The sequence below is a fragment of the Globicephala melas genome, chromosome 4 (assembly GCF_963455315.2).
Source record: "Globicephala melas chromosome 4, mGloMel1.2, whole genome shotgun sequence".
Taxonomy (NCBI): domain Eukaryota; kingdom Metazoa; phylum Chordata; class Mammalia; order Artiodactyla; family Delphinidae; genus Globicephala; species Globicephala melas.
This window is the reverse complement of record NC_083317.1, coordinates 128,438,508-128,463,969: the sequence shown is the minus strand read 5'-3', so window position 1 is coordinate 128,463,969 and position 25,462 is coordinate 128,438,508. Positions and strand designations below refer to the sequence as shown.

General features: G+C 34.7%; 1 protein-coding gene across 1 annotated transcript in view; it reads right to left on the bottom strand.

The window, feature by feature from the left end:
- The window catches only part of STAG1 (STAG1 cohesin complex component), a 423,041-nt gene that overhangs the window by 129,496 nt on the left and 268,083 nt on the right, over positions 1-25,462 (bottom strand). Inside the window, exons 8-9 of the mRNA XM_030873418.2 lie at positions 19,119-19,270; positions 16,838-16,911 (exon numbers count right to left, since the gene is read on the bottom strand). Of these exons, the coding sequence (XP_030729278.1) occupies positions 16,838-16,911; positions 19,119-19,270 (226 nt within the window). The remainder of the gene's footprint in view (positions 1-16,837; positions 16,912-19,118; positions 19,271-25,462) is intronic.

Below are 25,462 nucleotides of genomic sequence, written 5' to 3'. Positions count from 1 at the left end.
GGATTCTGCATTCAAAATTGTGTGGCTGAGCCAAGATAGACAGGATTTATGCTTCTTCCACTTGAAAAAACTAAAAAAACTGCATAAAATACATAAAATAATATTTTTTAGGTGTTGGATATCAGGCAGAGCAGGGCAGTGGTATAGGCAGGGGAACGTATACAGAGCCTGGGTATTTCTCAAAGTTGAGGAAAAGAAGCTGGGACTCTAGAGGACAAGGTGGTTAGATTTTACAAGGCACAGTACCAGAGATGCACAGAGAGAGTGAGCGCTGGGCATCTGCAGAAAGACCCTATCAACTCTTCAGCTGAGTATAAAGAACATGTACATGTGAACAAACCACTCAATGCTGGGGAAAGAATGGCAACAGCAGAGAGGGCAACCTCTGGAGCAAACATAGGGCTTGGAATACTTTATGTTCCAGTGAGGCAGAGCAGAAAAACCTTGTAATTCACAGGGCATCAAGAAAAGTACAAAGAATGGTTTTATCTTAGTATCTGGGTAAAGTTAACCTTAGACTAAACGCTGCCCTGGTCCACTTAACAAACCTTAAATAAAGTCTTGAAAAGATCAAACATTAATTATGTCCCAGAGAAAAGTGGATGAATATCTTAAGAATACATTGTTTGGTACCCAACAAAACCAAACCCACAGTGGTTGGCACCTAATAAAAATTGCCAGGCATTCAAAGAAAATGACCCATAATAAGGGGAAAATTAATCAAAACAAACAGAATCAGAAATGACACAGATGATAAAACTAGTGAAACAGAACATTAAAAGTTACAACAAAATATATATATTCAAGAGGCTTGAGGAGAGCCTGGAGGTAATAAAAGAAAAATGAAGAAAACGACCCTGAAGAACATGACAAAATTGTTAAACTAGTTACAAAACAAAAAAAAAATTTAAATGTAACCAAGAGCAAAAGATAAATTAACTACAAAGGACACAAGATAAGAATGACAGCAGTTCTAGTTGGAAACAAGCCAAACCAGAGATAATGGATCAATTCCTTTAAAAGACTGAAAAAAAAAAGGTCAACCTACGATTCTATATTAAGAGAAAACACCTTTCTTCCCGTCCCCCCAAATAACTCAAAATACAAAAGCAATCTTTTTAGTTTTCTGGAAATAGATTCAAAATGTTGATAAGCATTTACTCGTAAAAAGCTGATGAAATTTGGGCCCAAAACAGCAAAAATCTATGGCATTCTTGAATGGACATAACCCCTTCAAACACCCTAAAACTCAGAGCAGCAGGTGTAGTGGAGGTAGCAGGATTGGGAATGCCCATGAAAACCATGGTTTTAAGATGAGGAAGCTGACTTGATTGGTAGCAACATGCTAAATACCAACACCCAGGGAAGATTTCAATAAAAAGAGCAAACTCTGTAAGAAATGAATGGGGAAATAGCAGAGTTCTGCTAGCCTAAAGCTACAGTCCAGGAGAGAGAAATTCCTCAGATTAAGTCCAAGTAAATTATTCAAAAACAAAACCCCCAACAATACGACAAACTTCAGGGGAAAAAAATCAGAATCCATATTTGCTAAGATATATTTTGTAAAATGCACAGTTTTTAACAAAAGATTATATGATGTACAAAGAAAAAGCGAAGTAATACCTATACTTGGAAATTGAAACAGTCTAAAGAAACTGCTCCGAGTGGGCCCAGCTGTTAAATTTAGCAACGTTTTTAAGGAAATTCAATAAATATAATCATATTATATTTAAAGATGCTATATTCAAAGAACTAGATGAGAACATGACAAGGCCTCAACCAACAGTGGATTATGATAAAGAAACAGCAACTATAAAAATAGGACCAACTGAAAAGTACAATAACAGAAATAAAAAACTCACCATATGGTTTCAGCAGCATACTTGAGTTGACAGAAAAAAAACACTGAACCTGAAGATAGGTAAACAGAAATTACCCAAAGAATAGAGATGAAAAACATTGAGGAAGGAAAAACGAGAGAGAGAGAGTGTGTGAGAGCGCGCACATGCACGTAAGCTCCAAAAGCCTAGGAAACAATATCATGTATACCAGTATATGTGTGAAAGGAGTACAAACAAAGAGAAATGGGTAAAAAATACTTGAAGAATCAACTGCTAAAAGCTTATGAAATTTGATGAAAAACATGAATCTACAGATCCAAAAAGGTCAACAAAATATTAGTAGGATAAACACAAAGAGATCCATATCTAAACACATAAGCAAACTGTTGAAAGCCAAAGAAAAATGGGGAAAAAAAGAAGAAAAGAAAATAAAAGCTACAAAAAAAGTGACTCATAAATGTACAGGGGAACAGCAAGATTAACAACTAATTTTTTACTCAGAGACAATGACGTCCAGTAGGTGGTAGAAAGGCAGTAAAAGTGTTAAAGGAAAATAGAACTGTCCACCGAGAATTCTATATCCAGCCAAACTATCTTTCAAATATGGAAGATGAAATAATGACATTTCCAGATAAACAAAGACTGCTAGGACACTTGCCTTATAAGAAACTGTAAAGAAAGTCCTTCAAACTGAAAGGAAGTAACTCTATACAATAACTCAAATTCATAGAAGAAAATGAAGAATGCTGGAAATGTTAACAACAGGGTAAAAAGAGAAGATAGCATGAATACTTCTTTGTTTAATTTCATTGAAAATCTTAATATTGTATATACTGATAATAGTTAAAATGGTAATGTTGGGATAATACCAAATAGAGATAAAAGATATTTGACAATAATAGTACAAAGGAAGAAAAAGAAAATGGGGCTATACTGGAGCAAAGATGCTACATTTATGTGAAATTAGTCATGCTAATGGGATGTAGTTTCTGTAGCAACCATAAAGAAAATAACAGAGATTGTTCAATGGATAAAAACACAAGATCCAACTCCAGGCTGTCTATAAGAGATATATTTCATATTCAAAGACACAAACAGTGAAAGGATGATAAAAGATACATCATACAAAAAGTAACCATAAAAGAACTAGAGATATATTATTATCAGGCAAAGAAGTCTTTGAGACAAAAAAAAAAAGTCATACTAAAAAAGAACATTTCATAATGATAAAAAGGTTTACAGGAAGATGTAACAAAACAGCAGAATATATCCTTTTTATATGCACATGTAGTTTTTTTTTTTTTTTGGATAATCCAACTGATTAAGAAAAAAACAAGGCCCATAAAGTATAAAATGATTTAAATATCAATACCTGAAAGTGTGTTTACTAACAACAATGCAATTAAACTAGAAATTAAGAAGAGAAATTAATTTGGAAAACCTCCAAATATTTTGAAATTAAACAAGAAAACTTAACAACCCATGAGTCGAAGAAGAAATCACAAATAAAATAAGGAAATACTTAGTTCTGAATAAAAATTTAAAATACAACATATTTGTTGTATAAAAAGTCATGGTATGTCACTAAAGTGGTACTTCGAGGGAAATTTATAGCTTAGCATGCCAGATAAGAAAGGAAGAAGGCTATACAAATCAACAATCTACCATAGGAAACTAAAAGAAGACAAGTAAATTAAAACTAAAGCAATCACATGGAAGGAAATATTAAGGTTGAAGCAAAAATCAATGAAATAAAAAAATACATAAATAAAGTCAATGAAAGCAAAAGTTTATTCTTTGAAAAGATCAATATAACTGATAAACCTTTAGCTAGGCTGACTGACCAACACAAAAAAGAGAGAAGATACAAATTACAAAATCAAGAATGAGTAAGGAGACATCCTACAGAAATAAAAATGATTATAAAGAAATATCATAAATAACATACAAACAAATGTGCAATATGCATGAAATAAAGTATTGTCTGAAAGAGACAAATTACCATAAAGAATCAACAAGGAATAGAAAATTTGGATAGATCTATAATAAGTTTAATTAGTAAATGAAAATCTTCACACAAAGGAAAACCTAGGCTTAAAGGACTTCCATGGTGAATTCTATCAAATTAATAAAACAAGACAAAACCAAAAAAAAAACAATCTTCCATAAACTCTTTCAGAAAATAGAGCAGGAGGGAACATTTTCCAGTTCTCTGAGGCTAGTAAGCATATTAATACCCCTTATGAAAGTAGACACAAAAATCCCTAACAAAATATTAGCAAACTAAATCCAGTAGCATAGAAAAAACATTATATCCCATGACCATGTGGAATTTTCCCAGATTGCAAGATTGGTCTAATATCTGAAAATGAATGAATATAATACCTTATATCAATAAAAAAGCCTGTATTTTTATCTCAATTGAAGCAGAAAAAATGAAATCAAACAATCAATCACAATAAAAACACCTAACAAAACCAGAAGGGAATCTCATCCTACTAACGGGTATTGACATAAAAAACTTACAGCTAATGACATTATACTTAATTTTAAAGACTAATTATTTTCCCATTAAGATCAGGAATAAAAGTAAAGCTGTCCTCTCTCACCACTTTTACTCAATATTGTACTGCAGATTCTATTCAGTACAATAGGCCAATAAAAAAACTAAAAGTGCCTTTGTTCACAAATGGCATGATCCTTTATGAAAGAAGCTACAAAAACAAAACCCCCAAACTACAGAACTAATGAAAGTATTTTATAATTTTGCAGTAATAAAATAATATTTTACATATTAATAAGGAAGAGTCTAGAACAAAAATTAAGGACACGATTCCCATTATAACAAAATAAAAATGAAAACAAAAATAAATTTAACAAAAGTAGTATAAGACGTACACTGAAAATAATAAAAATTGCTAAGAGAAACTACAGAATATGTAAATAAATGGAGATACAACCTATATTCACAGAATGGAAAATTCAATATAATGAGGAAGGAAATTCTCTCCAAATTGGTGTACTGATTCATTATATTCTCTATCAAAATTCCAGCAAGATTTTGTGTAAAAATTGACAATTTGATTATAGAATTTATATAGAAATGTAAAGAATCTATAATAGTCATAACAATTTTGAAAAACAAAGTAAAAGGACATAACACTACCTAATTTTAAAAACTTACTCTAAAAGAAAAATACTGTATGCTCTCACTTATATGTAGACTCTAAAAATGCTAAACTAATAGAAATAGAGAGTAGAAAGGTGGTCACCAGATGCTGGGGTGGGAGGAAACTGGGGAGATGTTGGTCAAAGAGTACAAACTTCTAGTTATAAGATAAATAGGTTCTAGGGACCTAATGTACACCATACCATGGTGACTACAGTTAACAATACTGTAGTACACAGTTGAAAGTTGCTAAGGGAGTAATTCTTAAATGTTATCACCACCTAAATTGTAAAAGGTAATTACTTGAGATGATAGAGGTATTAACTAGCCTTATTGTGATAATCATTTCACAATATATTATGTGTTTCAAAGAATCTTGTTGTACACCTTAAACTTACATATGTTATATGTCAATTACATCTCAACAAAGCTTTTAAGAAATACCTTAAAAGTACTGTAATCAATACAGCTGGTAAGAGTTTAAGGACAAATTAGAAAATCCAGAAATAAAACTTTGCATTCATGGTCATTTGATTCCCAAGAGAAGTGCTAAAGCAACTCAGCTGAAGAACAGCCTTTCACCAATAGTGTTTGTAAAAATGAATATCTATATGCAAAAAGTGTCCTTATATCGCACCATAAACAAGAATTAACTTAAAAAAATCATTCATATAAATTAACTTAAATGATTAAATGATTAAACTTCTAGAATAAAACACAGAAGAACAGTTTGGGTTAGGAAAAATGTTCACAGATATGACATCAAAAGCATGACCATAGAAGAAAAATTGATAAATTACTGCATTCAAATTGAAAACTTTTGTTCTTCAAAAGGTATCATTAAGAAAATGAAAGGAAAGCCAAAGGCTGGGGAAAAATATGAAAATCATTTATGTGATAATGCACCTGTATCAAGAATACAAAAAGTACTCCTACAAAATCCCTCTTGATAATTGTTAGAATAAAAAGACAGACAATCAGTATGGATAAAAAAGACTTCAACAACAACCATCAACCAAGTTTGACCTAATTGACATAAAAACAAAACCATGATACATACTCTTTTCCTATGCAAATAAAAAATTTATCAAGATAGAACATACTATGGGCCATAAAACAAATATCAATAAACTTAAAAGCATTCAAGTCACATAAAGTATGTTCTCTGACTAGAATGAACTTAAGTTAGGAGACAATAACAGAAAGTTCTGAGATATTTGCAAATATATACCAAACTTCTAAATAATCCATGACCCAAAGAAACAAGTCCAGATGGAAATTAGAACGTATTCTGAACTAAATGAAAATGGAAACACAACATATCCAAATTTAGGGGATACAGCTATAGCACGGCTAAGAAAGAAATTTATAGGAGTAAAAATTAATAGGAGAGAAAAAAGTAAGGCCTTATATCAGTGATATCCATTTCCCCCCTGAGAAACTAAAGGGCAGAGGAAGGAAACCCAAAGAACAGTAAAAGAATAGTAATCAAGTGAAACAGAAAACAGAAAAATAGAGAAGTACAATTAACCAAAATCTCATTTTCTAAGAAAATATAAATATAATCGATTAGCTCTAGACAGACTGATATGTGAGAGATGAAACCACCAATACTATGAACAACTTTATGCTGATATTTCTTGAATATACTTCAACAACTTAGATGAATCTATCATTTTTTTGTAAGACAAACTGAACAGTCTTATATCTACTAAAGAAATTTAATTTGTAGTTTAAAACATCCTTACAAAGAAAACTCTAGAACCCAATGGTTTAATTCCTATCAGAGGAAGAAATAATACCAATTTTATTCAACTGTTCCAGAAAATTAAAAAGGAAAGAATACATCACAACTCATTCTACAAAGCCAGCATCACATTGGTACCAAAAACAGTCAGAGACACTCAGTAAAATAAAAGAGTTATAGACATATATCCCCCTTAAACACAGATACAAAAATTCCTAGGGAAATTTCAGCAAATGACATCCAACAAGATAAAAAAAGAATAATAGAGAAAGGAGTGGCCAAGATGGAGGAGTAGAAAGATGCTAAACTCACCTCCTCTCACAAGCACACCAAAATCACAATAATTTTCAGAACAATCATCAATTGTTGTAAGATGTAACTTACATCACTGAAGACTGTAACTTACCAGAAAAGGTTTTGTACAACAAAAGACATAAAGAAGGAACCACAACAAGACCAGCAGGAGGAGCAGACTCGCAATATAATCAAATCCCATACCTAGGTGGGCAACCCACATACTAGAGAATAATTGTATTGTAAAGGTTCTCTCACAAGAGTGAGAGTTATGAGCCCCACAACAGGCTGTCTAGGTTGGGGGTTCAGCACTGGGCAGAGAAGCCCCAAGAGCATTTGGCTTTAAAGGCCAGGAGGGCTTGATTACAGGAGGTCCACAGGACTGGGGAAAATAAAGACTTAACTCTTAAAGGGTGCATACAAAATCTCACGTGCACTGGGTCAAAGGGCAAAAGCAGTAATTTGATAGGAGCCTGGGCCAGACCTACCTGCTGGTCTTGGAGGGTCTCCTGTGGAGGCGGGGGGCAGCTGTGGCTCACCCTGGGGACATAGACACTGGTGACAGACATATCAGGGAGTATTCATTTGAATGAATGCTTGGGGAGGCTAACATCTGGCTTCGGGCATCAGCACAAGAGCTGGCCCCATCCAATAGCCTATAGGCTCCAGTGCTGGGATGCCTCAGGCCAAAAAACTAACTGGATGGGGACACATCCCCATCCATCACCAGACAGGATTCCTAAGATTTCCTGAGCCAACATCCACCTGAAGACAGGCCTCTAGACAAGGCCCTGACCATCAGAGAGCCAAAACCCAGCTCTACCCCTCCCACTAGGAAGCCTGCACAAGCCTCTAGACCAGTCTCACCCACCAGGAGGCAGACACCAGAAACAAGAAAACTACACTCAGCTTGCAGACTGAATTTGGAAATGCAGGCCAGACATTACCCTGGGACCAACTAGGCCCTGGTCCTTGGATTACAAGACGGGAGTGCACTGCTGGGAAGCATAGGATGTAACCTACACAGGGGCACTTCTACAAGGTCGAGACATCACTGAAGACATCAAACAGGAAATCAGAAATTACCCTGAGACAAATGAAAACAAAAACACAACAATCCAAAACTTATGGGACACAGGAAAAGCAGTTCTAAGAGGGAAGTTTACAGCCATACAAACTTACCTCAGGAAACAAGAACAATCTCAAGAGAAATGTAACCAACTTACCACACACATAAAAATACAAATAGCAATTTAGACAAAATGAGGTGACAGAGGAATATGTTTCAGATGAAGGAACAAGACAAAACTACAGAATAACAACTAAGTGACGTGGAGTCAGGCAATCTACCTGAGAAAGAGTTCAGAGTAATGATTGTAAAGATGATAAAAGGTACTGGGACGAGAATGGATGCATGGAGCGAGAAATTAGGAGTTTTTAACAAAGAATTAGAAAATATAAAGAAGAACCAAACAGAATTGAAGAATACAATAACTGAAATGAAAAACACAATAGAAGGAATCAATAGCAGACTAAATGAGGCAGAAGAATGTATCAGTGAGCTGGAAAACAGAGTAGTGAAAATCACTGCCACGGAATAGAAAAAAGAAAGAAGAATGAAATGAGCAAGTTTGAGAACTAAAGCACACTAATATTCACATTATAGGGGTCCCAGAAGGAAAAGAGAGAGAAAGAACCTGAGAAAATATTTGAAGAGATAATAGCTGGAAAGTTCCCTAACCTAGGAAAGAAAACAGTCACCCAAGTCCAGGAAGTAGAGAGTCCCATACAGGATTAACCCACAGAGGAACACACCTAGACACACTGTACTCAATTAACAAAAGTTAAAGATAAAGAGAGAGTATTAAAAGCAACAAGGGAAAAGCAACAAATTAAATACAAGGGAACTACGATAAGGCTACCAGTTGATTTTCCAGCAGAAACTCTGCAGGCCAGAAGGGAGGGGCACAATATTACTTAAAGTCATAAAAGAGAAAAACCTATAACCAAGAATACTCTACCAGCAAGGCTCTTGTTCAGATCTGATGGACAAATCAAAAGCTTTACAGACATGCAAATGCTAAAAGACTAGCTTCACAACAAATGCTAAAGGAACTAGGCTGAAAAAAAAGGCCACAACTAGAAACAAGAAAAGGACAAAATTGAAAAGCTCACTGGTAAAGGGAAATATATAATAGGGGTAGGAAATCATCCATATACAAAGCTGGTAGGGAGATTAAAAGACAAAGGTAATAAAATCATTTGTATCCAAAAAAACCGACGACAGTTAAGGGATACATAAAAAAATTAGATGTAAAATATAAGATCAAAAACAGTTATTGTGAGGGGAGGGGAGTACAAATGCAGGGTATCTAAAATGCATTTGAAATTAAGATATCAACAACTTAAAACAAAAACATATATATAGACTGCTATACAAAAACCTCATGGTAACCACGAACCAAAACATGTAATAGATATACACACAAAAAAGAAAAAGGAATCCAAACACAACACTAAAGACAGTCATCAAGTCACAAGGGAAGAGAACAAAAAAAGAAAGGAGAAAAAAAAGACCTACAAAAACAAATCCAAAACAATTAACAAAATGGCAATAAGAACATACACATTGATAATCACCTTAAATGTAAATGGATTAAATGCTCTAACCAAAAGACACAGACTGGCTGAATAGATGCAAAAAACAGGATCCATACGTGTGCTGCCTTCAAAGAGACTCACTTCAGATCTAGAGACACATACAGACTGAAAGTAAGGGGATGGAAAAAGTTATTCCACACAAATGGAAATCAGAAGGAAGGTGGAGTAGCAATACTCATATCAGACAAAATAGACTTTAAAATAAAGACTGTAACAAGATACGAAGAGGGACGCTACATGATGATCAAAGGATCAATCCAAGAAGAAGATATAACAATTGTAAATATATATGCATCCAACGTTGGAGCACCTAAATATATAAGGCAAATGATAACAGATGCAAAAGGAGAAACTGACTGTAACAAAATAACATTTGGGAACTTTAACACCCGACTTACACCAAAGGACAGATCATCCAGATAGAAAATCAATCAAGAAACACAGGCCTTAAATGACACCTCAGATGGACTTAATTGATATTCAGAGCACATTCCATCTGAAAGCAGCAGAATACACATTCTTTTCAAGTGTACATGGAACATACTCCAGGACAAATCACATGCTGGGTCACAAAGCAAGCTTTGGTAAATTTAAGAAAACTGAAATCAGATCAAGCATCATTTCTGACCACAACTCTATGAGGCTAGAAACCAACTTCAAGAAAAAAACTGTAAAAAACACAAACATGTGGAGGCTGAACAATATCCTACTGAACAACCAATGGTTCACTGAAGACATCAAACAGGAAATCAAAAATGACCCAGAGACAAATGAAAACAAAAACACAACAATCCAAAACTTATGGGACACAGGAAAAGCAGTTCTAAGAGGGAAGTTTATAGTGATACAAACTTACCTCAGGAAACAAGAACAATCTCAAAGAGACAACCTAAATTTACACCTAAAGCAACTAGAGGAAGAAGAACAAACAAAACCCAAGGTTAGTAAAAGGAAAGAAATCATAAAGATTAGAGTAGAAATAAATGAAATAGAAACGAAGAAAACAATAAGACAAGATCAATGAAACTAAAAGCTGGTTCTCTTAAAATATAAACAAAATTGATAAACCTTTAGCCAGACTCATCAAGAAAAAAAAGAGAGGGCCCAAATCAACAAAATTAGAAATTAAAAAGGAGAAGTGACAACTGACACCAAAAAAATACACAGAACCGTAAGAGACTACTACAAGCAACTCTATGCCAAAAAAATTGATAACCTAAAAGAAAGGGACAAATTCTTAGAAAGGTACAATCTCCCAAGCCTGAACCAGGAATAGAAAATAGGAACAGACCAATTACAAACATTGAAATGAATCTGTGATTAAAAAACTCCCATCAAACAAAAGTCCAGGACAGAAAGCTTCATATCAAATATTTAGAGAGGAGTTAACACCTATCCTTCTGAAACTATTTCAAAACATTGCAGAGAAGGAACACTTCCGAGCTCATTCTATGAGGCTACATCACCCTGATACCAAAAACAGACAAAAATATCACACACAAAAAAAATTACAGGCCAATATCACTGATGAACATAGATGCAAAAATCCTCAACAAAATACTAGTGATCTGAACCCAACAATACATTAAAAGGATCATACACCATGATCAAGTGGGATTTATCCCAGAGATGCAAGGATTTTTCAATAACCTCAAATCAATCAATGTGAGACACCACATTAACAAACTGAAGAATAAAAACTGTATGATAATCTCAATAGATGCAGAAAAGCTTCTGATAAAATTCAACATCCATTTATGATAAAAACTCTTTAGAAGGTGGGCATAGAGGCAACACACCTCTACATAATAAAGGACATATATGACAGACAGCTAACATCATACTCAATGGTGAAAAACTGAAAGCATTTCCTCAAAGTTCAAAAAGAAGACAAGAATGCCACTCTCGCCACTTTTATTCAACATAGCTTTAGAAGTCCTAGCCAAGGTAATCAGAGAAGAAAAAGAAATAGAAGTAATCCAAATTGGAAAAGAAGATGTAAAACTGTAACTGTTTGCACATGACATGATGCTATACATAGAAAATCCTAAAGATGCTACCAGAAAACTATTAGTCCTCATCGATGAATTTGGTAAAGTTCCTGGATACAAAACATATAGAAATCTGTTGCATTTCTATACCCTAACAACAAAACATCAGAAAGAGAAATTAAAGGAACAATCCCGTTTGTTATTGCTTCAAAAAGAATAAAATACCTAGGAATAAACCTACAAAAGGAGGCAAAAGACCTGTACTCTGAAAAGTATAAGACACTGGCAAAAAGAAATTGAAGACAACACAGATGGAAAGATATACCGTGTTCTTGGATTGGAAGAATATTTTTTTTAATTAAAATTTTTTTTAATTTATCTTTTAAAAATTGAAGTATAGTTTATTTACAATGTTGTGTTAGTTTCAGGTGTACACAATAATTCAGCTATACACGCAGACACACACATACACATATATACATTTTTTTCAGATTCTTTACCCTTGTAAGTTATTACAAAATATTGAGTATAGGTTCCTGTGCTATGCAGTAGGTCCTCATTCATTATCTACTTTATATATAGTAGTGTTTATATGTTAATCCTAACCTCCTAATTCCTCTCTCCCTCCATTCCCCTTTGGTAACCATAAGTTTGTTTTCTATGTCTGTGGGTCTATTTGTTTTATAATTAACTTCACTTGTATCTTCCATTTATCTGTCGATGGACATTTAGGCTGCTTCCATATTTTGGCTATTGTAAATAGTGCTGCTATGAACACTGGGGTGTATGTATCTCTTTAAGTTATAGTTTCCTCTGAATATATGCCCAGGAGTGGGATTCCAGGATCATATGGTAACTTTATGTTTAGTTTTTTAAGGAACCTCCATGGTGTTCTCCATAGTGGCTGCACCAATTTACATTCTCACCAACAGTGTAGGACGGTTCCTTTTTCTCCACACCCTCTCCAGCATTTATTATTTGTAGACATTTTGATGATGGCCATTCTGACTGGAGTGTGGTGATACCTCACTGTAGTTTTGATTTGCATTTCTCTAATAATTATGATGTTGAGCATCTTTTCTTGTGCCTGTTGCCATCTGTATGTCTTCTCTGGAAAAACGTCTATGTAGGTCTTCTGCCCAGTTTTTTTATTTTTTATATTTTTTTTGAGCTGTATGACCTGTTTGTATATTTTGGAACTTAATCCCTTGGTGGTGCACTGTTTGTAAATATATTCTCCCATTCCATAAGTTGTCTTTTCATTTTGTTTATTATTTCCTTTGCTGTGCAAAAGCTTTTAAATTTAATTAGGTCCCATTTAAAAAGTATTTGTTTTTATTTCCATGATTCTAGGAGACAGATCTAAAACAATCTTGCTGCGAATTATGTCAAAGAGTGTTCTGCCTATGTCTTCCTCCTGGAGTTTTATAGTAACTGGTCTCACATTTAGGTCTTTAATCCATTTGAGTTTAGCTTTGTATATGGTGTTAGAGAATATTCTAATTTCATTCTTTTACATGTAGCTATCCAGTTTATCCAGCACCACTTCCTTTTTTTTAAATGATTCACTTTTTTATATAAATTTATTTTGTTTATTCATTTGGTTATGCCAGGTCTTAGTCACAGTTCGCGGGTTCCTTAGTTGTGGCATGCATGTGGGATCTAGTTCCCTGACCAGGGATCAAACCTGGGCCCCCTGCACTGGGAGCATGGAGTCTTAACCACTGCACCACCAGGGAAGCCCCTGGCACAACTTCTTGAAGAGACTGTCTTTTCTTCATTGTATATTCTTGCATCGTTTGTTGTAGATTAATTGACTATAGGTACATGGGTTTATTTCTGGGCTTTCTATCCTGTTCCATTGATTTTTGTGCAATACCATACTGTTTGGACAACTGTAGCTTTGTAGTATAGTTTGAAATCAGGGAGCCTTATTCCTCCAGGTCCGTTTTTCTTTCTCAGAATTGCTTTGCCTATTTGGGGTCTTTTGTATTTCCATACAAATTAAAATGTTTTTTGTTCTAGTTCTGTGAGAAATGCCATTGGTAATTTGATAATGATTGCTTTGAATCTGTAGATTGCCTTGTGTAGTAGAGTCATTTTAACAATATTGGAAGAATCAATAAAAAAAGAAAGATATAAATGAACTCACTTACAAAACAGAAATAGAGTGACCGACACAGAAAACAAAGTTTTGGTTACCAAAAGGGATGGGCAGGGAGAAGATAAATTAGGAGGATGGGATTAACATATACACATTACTGTGTATAAAATGTAACAGATAACCAGGAAGGACCTAATGTATAGCACGGGGAAGTATACTCAATATTTTGTAATAACCTACAAGGGTAAAGAATCTGAAAAAAATTGATATACATTCATATACAGTAAGTCCCCTACATACGAACCTTCAAGTTGACAACTTTCAAAGACGCGAACGTGTGTTCGCATGTCTAATCATGTAAGTTAGTTCACATGTCTGGCGTACACTGTGATGTGTGTGCATCCTCTTCAAGTGGTTGTGCTTTTGTGTACTTTACTGTACAGTAATTTATATAGTAGTAGAGTATCTTTATTTCAAGCCCAGGATGTCTGGAAGCAAGTGTAAAAGCAGCAGTGATGTAGCTGGTACTGCTAAGAGGCACCAAGAATTGGAGGTCCACAGCAAAGACAAAGAGAGAGACAAGAGGAAGAACAAGTAACTGAAGAACTGAAGAGATTTACGATGCAGGAAATGGCAAGGGGATTTTCTTTAGTTGAGGAGGCACTGTTAATTTTTGAGGCACAGGAGCCGAATGTGGGACAGTACAGAAAGGTTATAGCAGCCATTCAGGATGCAATTCAGTGCTACTGTGTCATTTATGACGAGAAAAAAAGAGCTACTACCCAGACATCACTGGATTATTTTTTCAAGAGGGTAGACAGAACTGAATCCAGCAAGGAACCAGAACCTGTGCCATCAATGTCGGGCATGAGTGAAACTGCAGCTTGCCCTCCATCTCCTGTTGCTGACGATCCTTCAGCTCTACCATCTCCCACCTCCTCTCCCTCGTCCAGTCAGTAACTCTTCTTCCCTGTTCACTTGATGCTAGCCTCTGTAAGCCAGCTATCGTACTGTACTACTGTACTTTTCAAGGTACTGTATTGCAAGATGAAAAATGTTTTATTGTTTGCGTGTTTGATTTTTATGAATTATTTGCGTGAAAAGTATTATAAACCTATTGCAGTACAGTACTGTACTGAAAAACCAATTGTGTTAGCTGGGTACCTAGGCTAACTTTGTTGGACTTAACAAATTGGACTTACGAACACACTCTCGGAATGGAACTCATTTGTATGTAGGGGACTTACTGTATATATCTATATATCTATACATACATCTATATCTATCTATCTATCTATATCTATCTCTATATATATATCTGAATCACTTTGCTGTATATCCGAAACTAACAGGACATTGTAAATCATCTACATTTCAAAAAAAATGACTTTATAGCAATAAAAAGATTTAAATGAAGAAAAATAATATATCATGATTATGTGTGTGGGTTTTATCCCAAGAATTTCAGGTTGAGTTAACGTTTAAAAAATCAACCAATTTAATTCACCACATTAACACTCTTCAAAAAGAAAAACGACATAATGATCTCAAAAGATGGAGAGAAGTATTTGACAAAATTCAATATCCATTCCTAACAAAGTGTCAGAAAACTAGGGATAGGAAACTTCCTCAACCAGATAAAGTTAATCTACAAAAAACTTACAGTTAAGTCTTAAGGATGAAAGACCTTAATTTTATTAGTGAAAGAAGCCAGACCAAGACACGAACAAAAATCAGGAGTACAAAGTGTAAATTCCATTTCTATAAAATTCTAGAAAATGTAAACAAATCAGTTAGGAAGGAGATCATTGATTGCTTAAGGATGGGGAAGGGGGAGAGTGGCAGCAAAGGAGGAATTACAAAGTGGTAGGAGAAAACTTCTGAGGATAATGGATATATTCATTATCTTGCCTGTGGTAGTTTTACAGGTAGGGGTTTGTGTGTTGTGTGTGTGTGAAAAGTCATCAAATCATGCACTTAAATGTACTGTTTATTTTATGTTAATTATACGTCTATAAAGCTGTAATTTAAAAAAAAGACTGCATGGCAGGTATATGGGAATTTTTGTTTTGAAAATAAATTTGTTGATAATTCATTACATGCATGGTTTATGTAAGAAAGAGGATGTGAAATTCCATTCAAAGAATTCATATTCAAAGTAAAAGGCTTGGTTCTATTTCAAAAGAGTTTTACATTTTCAGTTAAAATAAAATGTTTTAAGGTAAGTTATCAAAGTTACAAATTTTTCCTTTTTTAAAAAAATAATCTCCCTGTTTTAATTAACTTTTAAAACTAACTGGCCAATTAAAGTCTTAAATGTGTCTAAAAACAGTGCATCTATTATCTGTGTCTATCTGCCTAAACATATCAAATCACGCCTAATTAATAGAAGGCAACAAGCGTATGTATATGATTCATTAATTCTCCATGAAATACGCTCATGTAGTATTTTAATAGGTCACACATTTCACAGAAGGACAACTTGCAATGGAGCATGACAAAAATACTTCAGAAATACTTTGACCCTATTTTCTTGTGTATAGTTGAAGGTAAAGAAGAGTGATGTTATAAAGATGCTGCATTATCTGCAGAGGTGCCCTCTACTGTACTCATTTCTCCCATCTTAACCAACACATTTTTAAAACACTGTTGGTTAATTTGATTATATAACAAGATGAGTACAAAAGGGCCACAAGCAGGGAATTTAATTTTTTCAAATATGAAGACAATCAAATCTTATTAAGGTCACATTAACTTAATGATATCTTATTAATATTACATCAGTACAAATGCAAGTACATAGGATCTCTAACAGTATATGTTCTGAATCTGGAAGAGTGTGGCAATGATGGTGGTGGTACAATTTTGACCACAGTTAACAGTACACTTATTTAGCTTTTATACCCAAAGCTGTTTTCCAGCTAACAAAACAAATAATTAGAAAGTTTATATTTTTATTGCCTAGGACTACAAAGAAGCAATAAATTATTTAAGTTAAAAATGTTCTAAATGATTTTTAAAATCCCTTACCGGTATCTATGAACAAATATACCCTTAAAAATAGAGTTCATCATATTTTCGATTTCATCCTGATTTTCTTGTAGCTGAAATGAAAAATAAATAAAAATATAAATTAAAATACTGATCATTTTATTTGTAATAAAGAGTTCCAATTGTTTTTAATTCCTGATTATTCTCATTCTGGGTAATTTTCAATCTTTTTTCTCATATATTGTGCAACAGATGTCTGAAATTAACAGTATTCTTTCATTATTTCTATAGCTTTTCTACATTGGCTTAAAACCACTTTCTGTCTCTCTCAACATGTATTACACAATGACTAAAAAGGAGTGGTGTGGTTAAGTGTGACCAGATTACTACCACAAAATATCACCTGCTTTCGGAATAGGCCTCAATTTCTTTACCTCTCCTGTCCAAACCAGGTCCCCTGCTTGGTTTTACATTTCTTGGTAACAGATCATCCTCGATTATCATATTTGCCACTGTGTAAGAAAGTTCCTATTCCACCTAAAGTATCCAAATATTACTCTGCGTCTGATTAGCAACAAACTGAGCATTGGTCAAATTCCCAATATAGGAGGAACAGCAGAAGATAGCAAGGACACTAGCCATTAGTGGTGAAATGCAGCAACAAAATAAAATACTATAGAAAAGATATAAATAAACTTCAGGCAATACTACACATCAAAGTTAAAGTTTGAGTTTACTACTCAAAAGGAACAAAAGCACTGATACAAAATCACATTCAAGATGATAGTTTTTATTTTAATTTGTTCTGCAGTGAAATATTTGCTTTTAGTGCATTTATACAAATGTGACAATAAAATTCCTTCAGACTTTCTCTTTTGCTATATGCTTTGTTTTGGGTTTTACTGAAATAACTTTGGGAATACCTTTATAGTAAATCATTCAAATTACTGAAACTTACTATAAGTTCTAATTTTGCTGCATTTATTATATAAAAAATTAAATAATTTATAAGAGATACAGTTTGGTTAGCAGTTCTTACTAAAGTACAGTTCCAAAACTTACTTACAATTATTTCTAGTATAGAATGTGCTATGAGTTGTACTGTGTTCCTCAAAACTTCATATACTGAAGTCTTAACTCCCAGAACCTCAAACCTTATTTGGAAATAGGATTGTAGCAGATGTAATTAGTTAAGATGGTTCATACTGGAGTAAGATGGGCCCCAAATCAAATATGACTGTCTCCTTTTTATAATGGAGAAATTTAGAGACACACACAGTGAGAAGGCCATGTGAAGATTAGAGTTATCTGCCAGTTCTAACCTATACAACTGTGAGACAATAAATTTCTGTTCTAAAGAAAAATCAGGGACTTCCCTGGTGGTGCAGTGGTTGGACTTGAACCCTGGTCTGGGAAGATCCCACATGCCACTGAGCAACTAAGCCCATGTGCCACAACTACTAAAGCCGGTGCACCTACAGCACATGCTCTGCAACAAGAAAAGCCACTGCAATGAGAAGCCCCCGCTCTCCGCAACTAGATAAAGCCCGCGTGCAGCAATGAAGACCCAATGCAGCCAAAAATAAATAGAATTTTAAAAAACATAATAATTAAAAAAAAAAGAAAAATCAGTTTGTGGTATATGCTACAGCAGTCCTAGCACTCCAATACAGCACAGACCATAATTTAATCATAAGTTTGTTGCTTCCTGCTGCCTGTTATAACCCATTATTTATTGACAGCAATATATTTATAGCATTGAGACATTATTCTTTTCTCAAGTTAAAATACAGACTAACACTGTACATCTAAAATTTCATTTCTGATTGGATGAATAAAAATGTTGCCTACTAAAAATCCAGTTTAAAATCTCTTTCAACACATTTATAAGAAAATTTCACTGTAAAATTGGAACCAATCTTATTATTAACAGAAATGTCTCATACATCTACTAATATATAGTCTTTGGCTTTCTCCTGCAATGCATCTTTGCTGGCCCCTAGTTCTGATGTTAGTATTTACCGTGCTTTCTGGGCCCACAGCTTGATAATCTTTTTGAGTTATCTAATTCCCAGACCACCTTCTTTCTAAAGTATGGTTGTTCTGTGTTTCTCTTCTGCCCTCAGACAGCACTCAGATAATCAAACACTGGCTGGAAGCAAATTCCAGTTTCATTTGAAAACTCTGAGCTCAAATAATCAAACTTAAAAAAAAAAACTTTTAAAAATACACACAAACCTTTTTAGGAGAGTAAAAACACATATGATATATTTACTACACATTTACAGAACATAAGAATCACAGTTACTGTGAACCTTACCTCTTTGCGTTTTTGAAGTAGTAACTCCAACCTTTCGTTGGCTCTCTTCCCAATCATTTTATTTCTCTCAGCTTCATACTGTCTCTGTGTATTATCCTGATGAATACTGAGGTTTAAGGCAACATTCACCAGAGCAGTCATGAGCTTCATGGCTATGAAATAAAGTAAGATTACAGTATTTACTTGTGAATCAGAATTTCATCCATAAGATTACAAATTTATAACAGAAATGGATGATGGAAGGAAACTAGTCAACTTCTATGTTTTACAATCTAGGCATAATTTAAATAAGAAAGACGAAAAATTATTTTATAGAAATAAACTCCCCATTTTAGCCTGTGACAATTTTCTCTGCCTCAGTGTCCCTATAAGCTTGGCTCATTAACATTCCCACTTAAAAACAGACTCATCCTGGGAGTTCCCTGGTGGTCCAGTGATTAAGACTTGGTGCTTTCACTTCCGTGGCCCTGGGTTCAATCCCAGGTCGGGGAACTAAGATCCCAAAAGCTGCTCGGTGCGGCCAAAAAAAAAAAAAAAAAAAAACTCCAAAACACCCAAAATGGACCCATCCTAATTATCAGCAGGAAGGATTTATGTAGTCTCCTCAACAACCCCTTTCCCTCACCTTCAAACATACACAACCTAAGTAAGAGCATACTAACCAAACCTTTTAGACCTTTCTTCTGGCCACCAATTCTGTGTATATAATTGCTTCCTTAATACCTTTACTTAGATGCGTCAAAGTGTCTTATTTGCTTACAATCAGTTCATGACTTTTACTCCCAAAGATGGTCCTTTTCCTGTGTTCCTCACCTCAATGAATGGCATAACCTCTGATCCCTGAAAAATAGACTGAACCTACCAAAGTCATTAAATTCATTAAAAATATATTCTGTGAATTTCTGACCGGTTTCCCCAGTCACAGTGTTAATGTATTTTTAAACACTCACTTGTATTTGTAAATCTAATTAAATATTATCAAACTTCTCTTTCAAGTCCTCTGAGGAACAGGTATGACACAAACCTTAACCTTTTGTCTATTCAAATTTACTTTCATCATTGAGATGATAAGAGTGTAGGGAATTCTGGTAAAGGAATAAAAGTTTGTGATGGCAAAATGATCTCCCTTTTTTTTCATTTAGTTTATTTATCTGCAAATACGAATGTTCAGTTATTAATGAGTGTTTTGGAAGAACCAATCTAAACATCTGCAAACATATACACAACTAAAGATGAGCATGCATTTCTTTTAAAGCTTCTAAAATTTCCCTTTAATTACATATATAAACATGTATACATAATAGTGTAACTATATCTATCTATCTACACATACACATACACACACACACAATTCGTTATTCGGAAACTCTATCTACATTTTGGTCAAATCCATGTTACTAGCAATGCTACTGCCCTCAAACCAAAATATAAGACAAAAATCCTAAAAACAAAATGTAAGTTAGTGAGTAGTTAGAAATGCATTTAAATGAAAATGTTTCCCTTTTCCTGAGATATGGCATCTAAATATAATAAATTGAAAAATCTTCTTGTGTTTCAAAATATAGGCTAGTGATTTTATAGCATTTTACAAATTGTCAGTAGAATACCTCTGAAGGTTAAAAGTACTCTTAAAATTAATCTGTATAAAAAAGAATAGCTCAAAGGCAGAAGGGATGTGGTGTATTCAAATTGCCCAAATCAGGGATAACAGATAACAGTTTAACAGAGCTTGTCCTAAGCATACAAAGTCATACCCAAATGGACCTTAATTCAGTTTATACTTCTAGATCTCTAAAATAAAATGACTTGAAGATCAAGGAATTGGAAAGCATTAAAATTAACACCAACTCTGGCTGGAATTCACCAGCAGAAGCTGAAATACAAATTTTCTTGAACTTAATTGTTTTTTGTCTTCAGCTATATATCTCTTTGGGAACCCAGAACCCAAACTCCAGCTGTCATTGTGTAATGACCCTCCTCCCATCCTAGGTATATATAAACAACAAAATATATCAACATACTAAAAAAAAATGCAAAATGATCAATATATTTTCAGAAACATATTAGATATGATAGAGCAGTATTTACTGAGATGTTTATGGACCTGTAAAATTTAAACTTCACTGAAATTTTCACTTTACATACTAACATAAAGCAAATAAACAGCTATTGAGGAGAGACTTCTAACTTAACGATATAGATACAACATGGGGATTGTGATAGGGATTATTGAGTCCACTGAAAAAAGACTCATTCCTGCATAGACTGAGCACTACTTAAGTTTTACTGGTATTATTAACAGAATTTTATAAATCCAGTAATTCAGCCTGGTTTCTATGATGTGGGCTTTGAAGTGCCTTCTCTTTGTCTACCAAGGAGAATACTTAATTTAGCCTTCATATTTTAACTGTTGGCTACAGAATGGCAAACTTGTTCTACCGCTGTGCTACTAAGAATGTGTTCTGCAAATATGTGTTGACCACAAATGGCTTGTTACCAGTTCATTAAAGGTATAAATTTGGAAGTAAGTTTTTAGAAATTTTTATAACAATCTGACAGAATAATCTTATGTCTACTGAATCTAGTAATAAAATGACACTAATATCATAATTAAAAAACTAGTCTTTCACCACAGAGAGTTCAAAAAACACTTATTTAGTGCATCCCCATTCATTTACCAATCCATAAGTACTGAGCATTGTTTTGTGTACTAGAAGCACAAAAGTGAATGAGACAGAGTATCTGCTTCCATGATTTTTATCTTCTAGTGAGGAGAAAATAATATATCAATAGATAATATACAAATGAAAAAATCTATCAGTTAAAGAAAAAAAATATCGTTAAAAAAAGTAAAGTATGGTAAAAAGGACAGAGAGCAAATGGGGTGGCTAGGCCTCTCTGAAGAGCTCATATTTAAGCATGCATGAGGCAATGAGCATGATTACATGACAGAAAGTGTCCCAAGGAGAGGGAATAAAATGTGCAAAGGTTATGACGTAAATTGTTATGAGAGGGGACTCATAAAAGAGCAAGGTACTTAGTGTGGCTGAAGCACAGAAATAGGCAGAAGCAGGAGACAAGGTTGAGGAGGAAATCAAAAGGCCAGGTTGTAAGAGTTTTACTAGGAACTAGTTAGGACTCAAGAATTAAATCTAGGGCTTCCCTGGTGGCGCAGTGGTTGGGGGTCCGCCTGCTGATGTGGGGGATACGGGTTTGTGCCCCCGCCCAGGAGGGTCCCACATGCCACGGAGCGGCTGGGCCTGCGAGCCATGGCTGCTAAGCCTGCGCATCCGGAGCCTGTGCTCCACAACGGGAGAGGCCACAACAGTGAGAGGCCTGCGAACCGCCAAAAAAAAAAAAAAATCTAAATGAGATAAGACCCACTGGAAATTTTGGTGTGGGTGAGAAATAGTCTGATTTATACTTTTAAATGCTATATGAACAGACTAGCGAAGAGTAAAAGTGGAAGAAGGGAGACCAAATAGAAGAACACTGAAAGAGAACTGAACATATTTTGCCAAAAGCTTACAATAATGATTCTCGAGTTTTTGGCCTTGAGCAACTCAGTAAAGCAATGCTAGCTTGGATTGAAGTGGTAGCAGTAGGTGGAGAGAAAGTTAGATCTGAAATATATTTTCAAGGTAGAGCTAAAAGAATATGATAATATAGGAAATGAGAGAAATAGGAAAGGCAAGGGTAATTAGAATGTCTTGTGCTTATTAGTTATCTAAGTGGAGATGGTTAATAGATATACATCATAAAAATATTGGTTTTTAGAGCCATTAAACTGGATAACATATCGATTCAATGGACGACTATTCAGCCACTAGAAAAAAATGAGGCATGATTTATATATGCTGTAAAGTCTGCCAATAAACTTCTTGGTGGAAAAAAAGGCAAGATGCCTGTCACTGTGTATATTATAATATCATTTACGCATGAAGAAGGAATGAATTATTTATTATTATGTGCCAGTCACTCTTCTAAGCTCTTTACACACACTTATTCATTTATACCTCACAACTCTATCAAGTTAAGTACTATAATTATTTCTTTTATACATAAGAGAAAACTGAGGTATAGATTGGCTAAGAGACTTGGCAATTACACAGCCAGTAACTGGAAGAGATAGAATTTGATTACAGCCGTCATGCTCCATAGTCTAAGTTCTTAACCACTACACCATACTGTCTCTCACTGAATATGTATGTGCTATCATATTCATAAAATCTTTGGAAAGATATAAAAGAAACAGGCAACTTTGGTTGTATTCGGAGAAGGGAATTTGATGGCTGAGAGCCATGGGTAGAACACTGACATTTCACCATATAACATTTTTAAATCTGGAATTTTAAATTGTATGACAGCATTACTCTCTCACCATCATTTTTTTAAATTAATTAATTTTTTATACAGCAGGTTCTTACTAGTTATCTATTTTATACATATTAGTGTATATATGTCAATCCCAATCTCCCAATTCATCCCACTGACCCCCACTTCCCCCCCTTGGTGTCCACTTGTTTGTTCTCTACATCTGTGTCTCTATTTCTGCCTTGCAAACCGGTTCATCTGTACCATTTTTCTAGATTCCACATATATGTGTTAATATACGATATTTGTTTTGCTCTTTCTGACTTACTTCACTCTGTATCACAGTCTCTAGGTCCATCCACGTCTCTACAAATGACCCAATTTCGTTCATTTTTATGGCTGAGTATATTCCATTGTATGTATGTACCACAACTTCTTTATCCATTCATCTGTTGATGGGCATTTAGGTTACTTCCATGACCTGGCTATTGTAAATAGTGCTGCAATGAACATTGGGGTGCATGTGTCTTTTTGAATTATGGTTTTCTCTGGGTATATGCCCAGTAGTGGGATTGCTAGGTCATATGGTAATTCTTAGTTTTTTAAGGAACCTCCATACTGTTCTCCATAGTGGCTGTATCAATTTACATTCCTCCCAACAGTGCAAGAGGGTTCCCTTTTCGCCACACCCTCTCCAGCATTTGTTGTTTGTAGATTTTCCGATGATGCCCATTCTAACTGGTGTGAAGTGATACCTCATTGTAGTTTTGATGTGCATTTCTCTAATAATTAGTGATGGTGAGCAGCTTTTCATGTGCCTCTTGGCCATGTGTATGTCTTCTTTGGAGAGATGTCTATTTAGGTCTTCAGCCCATTTTTTGATTGGGTTGGTTTTTTTTGGCAGTGTTGGGTCTTCCTTGTTGCACGGGGGCTTTCTCTAGTTGTGGCGCATGGGCCTCTTATTGCAGTGGCTTCTCTTGTTGTGGAGCACGGGCTCTAGGCGTGCAGGCTTCAGTGGTTGTGGCACGCAGGCTCAGCAGTTGTGGCTCGCAGGCTCGGTAGTTGTGGCACACGGGCTTAGTTGCTCAAAGGCATGTGGGATCTTCCCGGACCAGGGCTTTAACCTGTGTTCCCTGCATTGGCAGGTGGATTCCTAAACACTGCACCACCAGGGAAGTCCCAGGTTGTCTGTTTTTTAATACTGAGCTGCATGAGCTGTTTATATATTTTGGAGATTAATTCTTTGTCTGTTGATTCGTTTGCAAATATTTCCTCCCATTCTGAGGGCTGTCTTTTCATTTTATTTATAGTTTCCTTTGCTGTGCAAAGGCTTTCAAGTTTCATTAGGTCTCATTTGTTTATTTTTGTTTTTATTTCCATTACTCTAGGAAGTGGGTCAAAAAAGATCTTGCTGTGATTTCACTACCGTTATTTTTTAATAGAAATAATAAAAACATGGAATTCGTTTTCACTTTATTCACTGAGGAGTGAATAAAGATAAAAACGTCTTTAGATTGAGTCTGAGATAATTCAATATTTACAGTTTAGCTTTCTACAGTCCACCAAAACAGTGCTTCAAGAAGGAAGAAGTAGTTATGTCTTTCAAGAAAGATGACACTAAGAAGGTAACTGCTGACCTCAACAAGAGCAAAGGCAGTGAACAGGGAGATAGAAACCTGATTGGAGTGGGTTTAAAGAGAATAAGAAGAGAGTGAGTACAGACAGTAAATAGAAATAATTCTTTAAGATTTGCTATAAAGAAAAGGAGAAAAATAGGACTATAATTAAGGAGTATGTGGAAACAAGGGAGGGTGTGATGGTCAGTCTTATGTGTCAACTTGGCTAGGCTACGGTATCCAGTTATTTAATCAAGCACTAATCCAGGTGTTACCGTGAAGGTATTTTGTAGATAAGATTAACATCTGTAAGTAAAGGAGACTACCTTCAATAATGTGGTGGCCTCATCCAATCAGCTGAATGCCTTAAGAGCAAAAACCGAGGTTTCCTAGAAAACGATTTCTGCCTCAAGA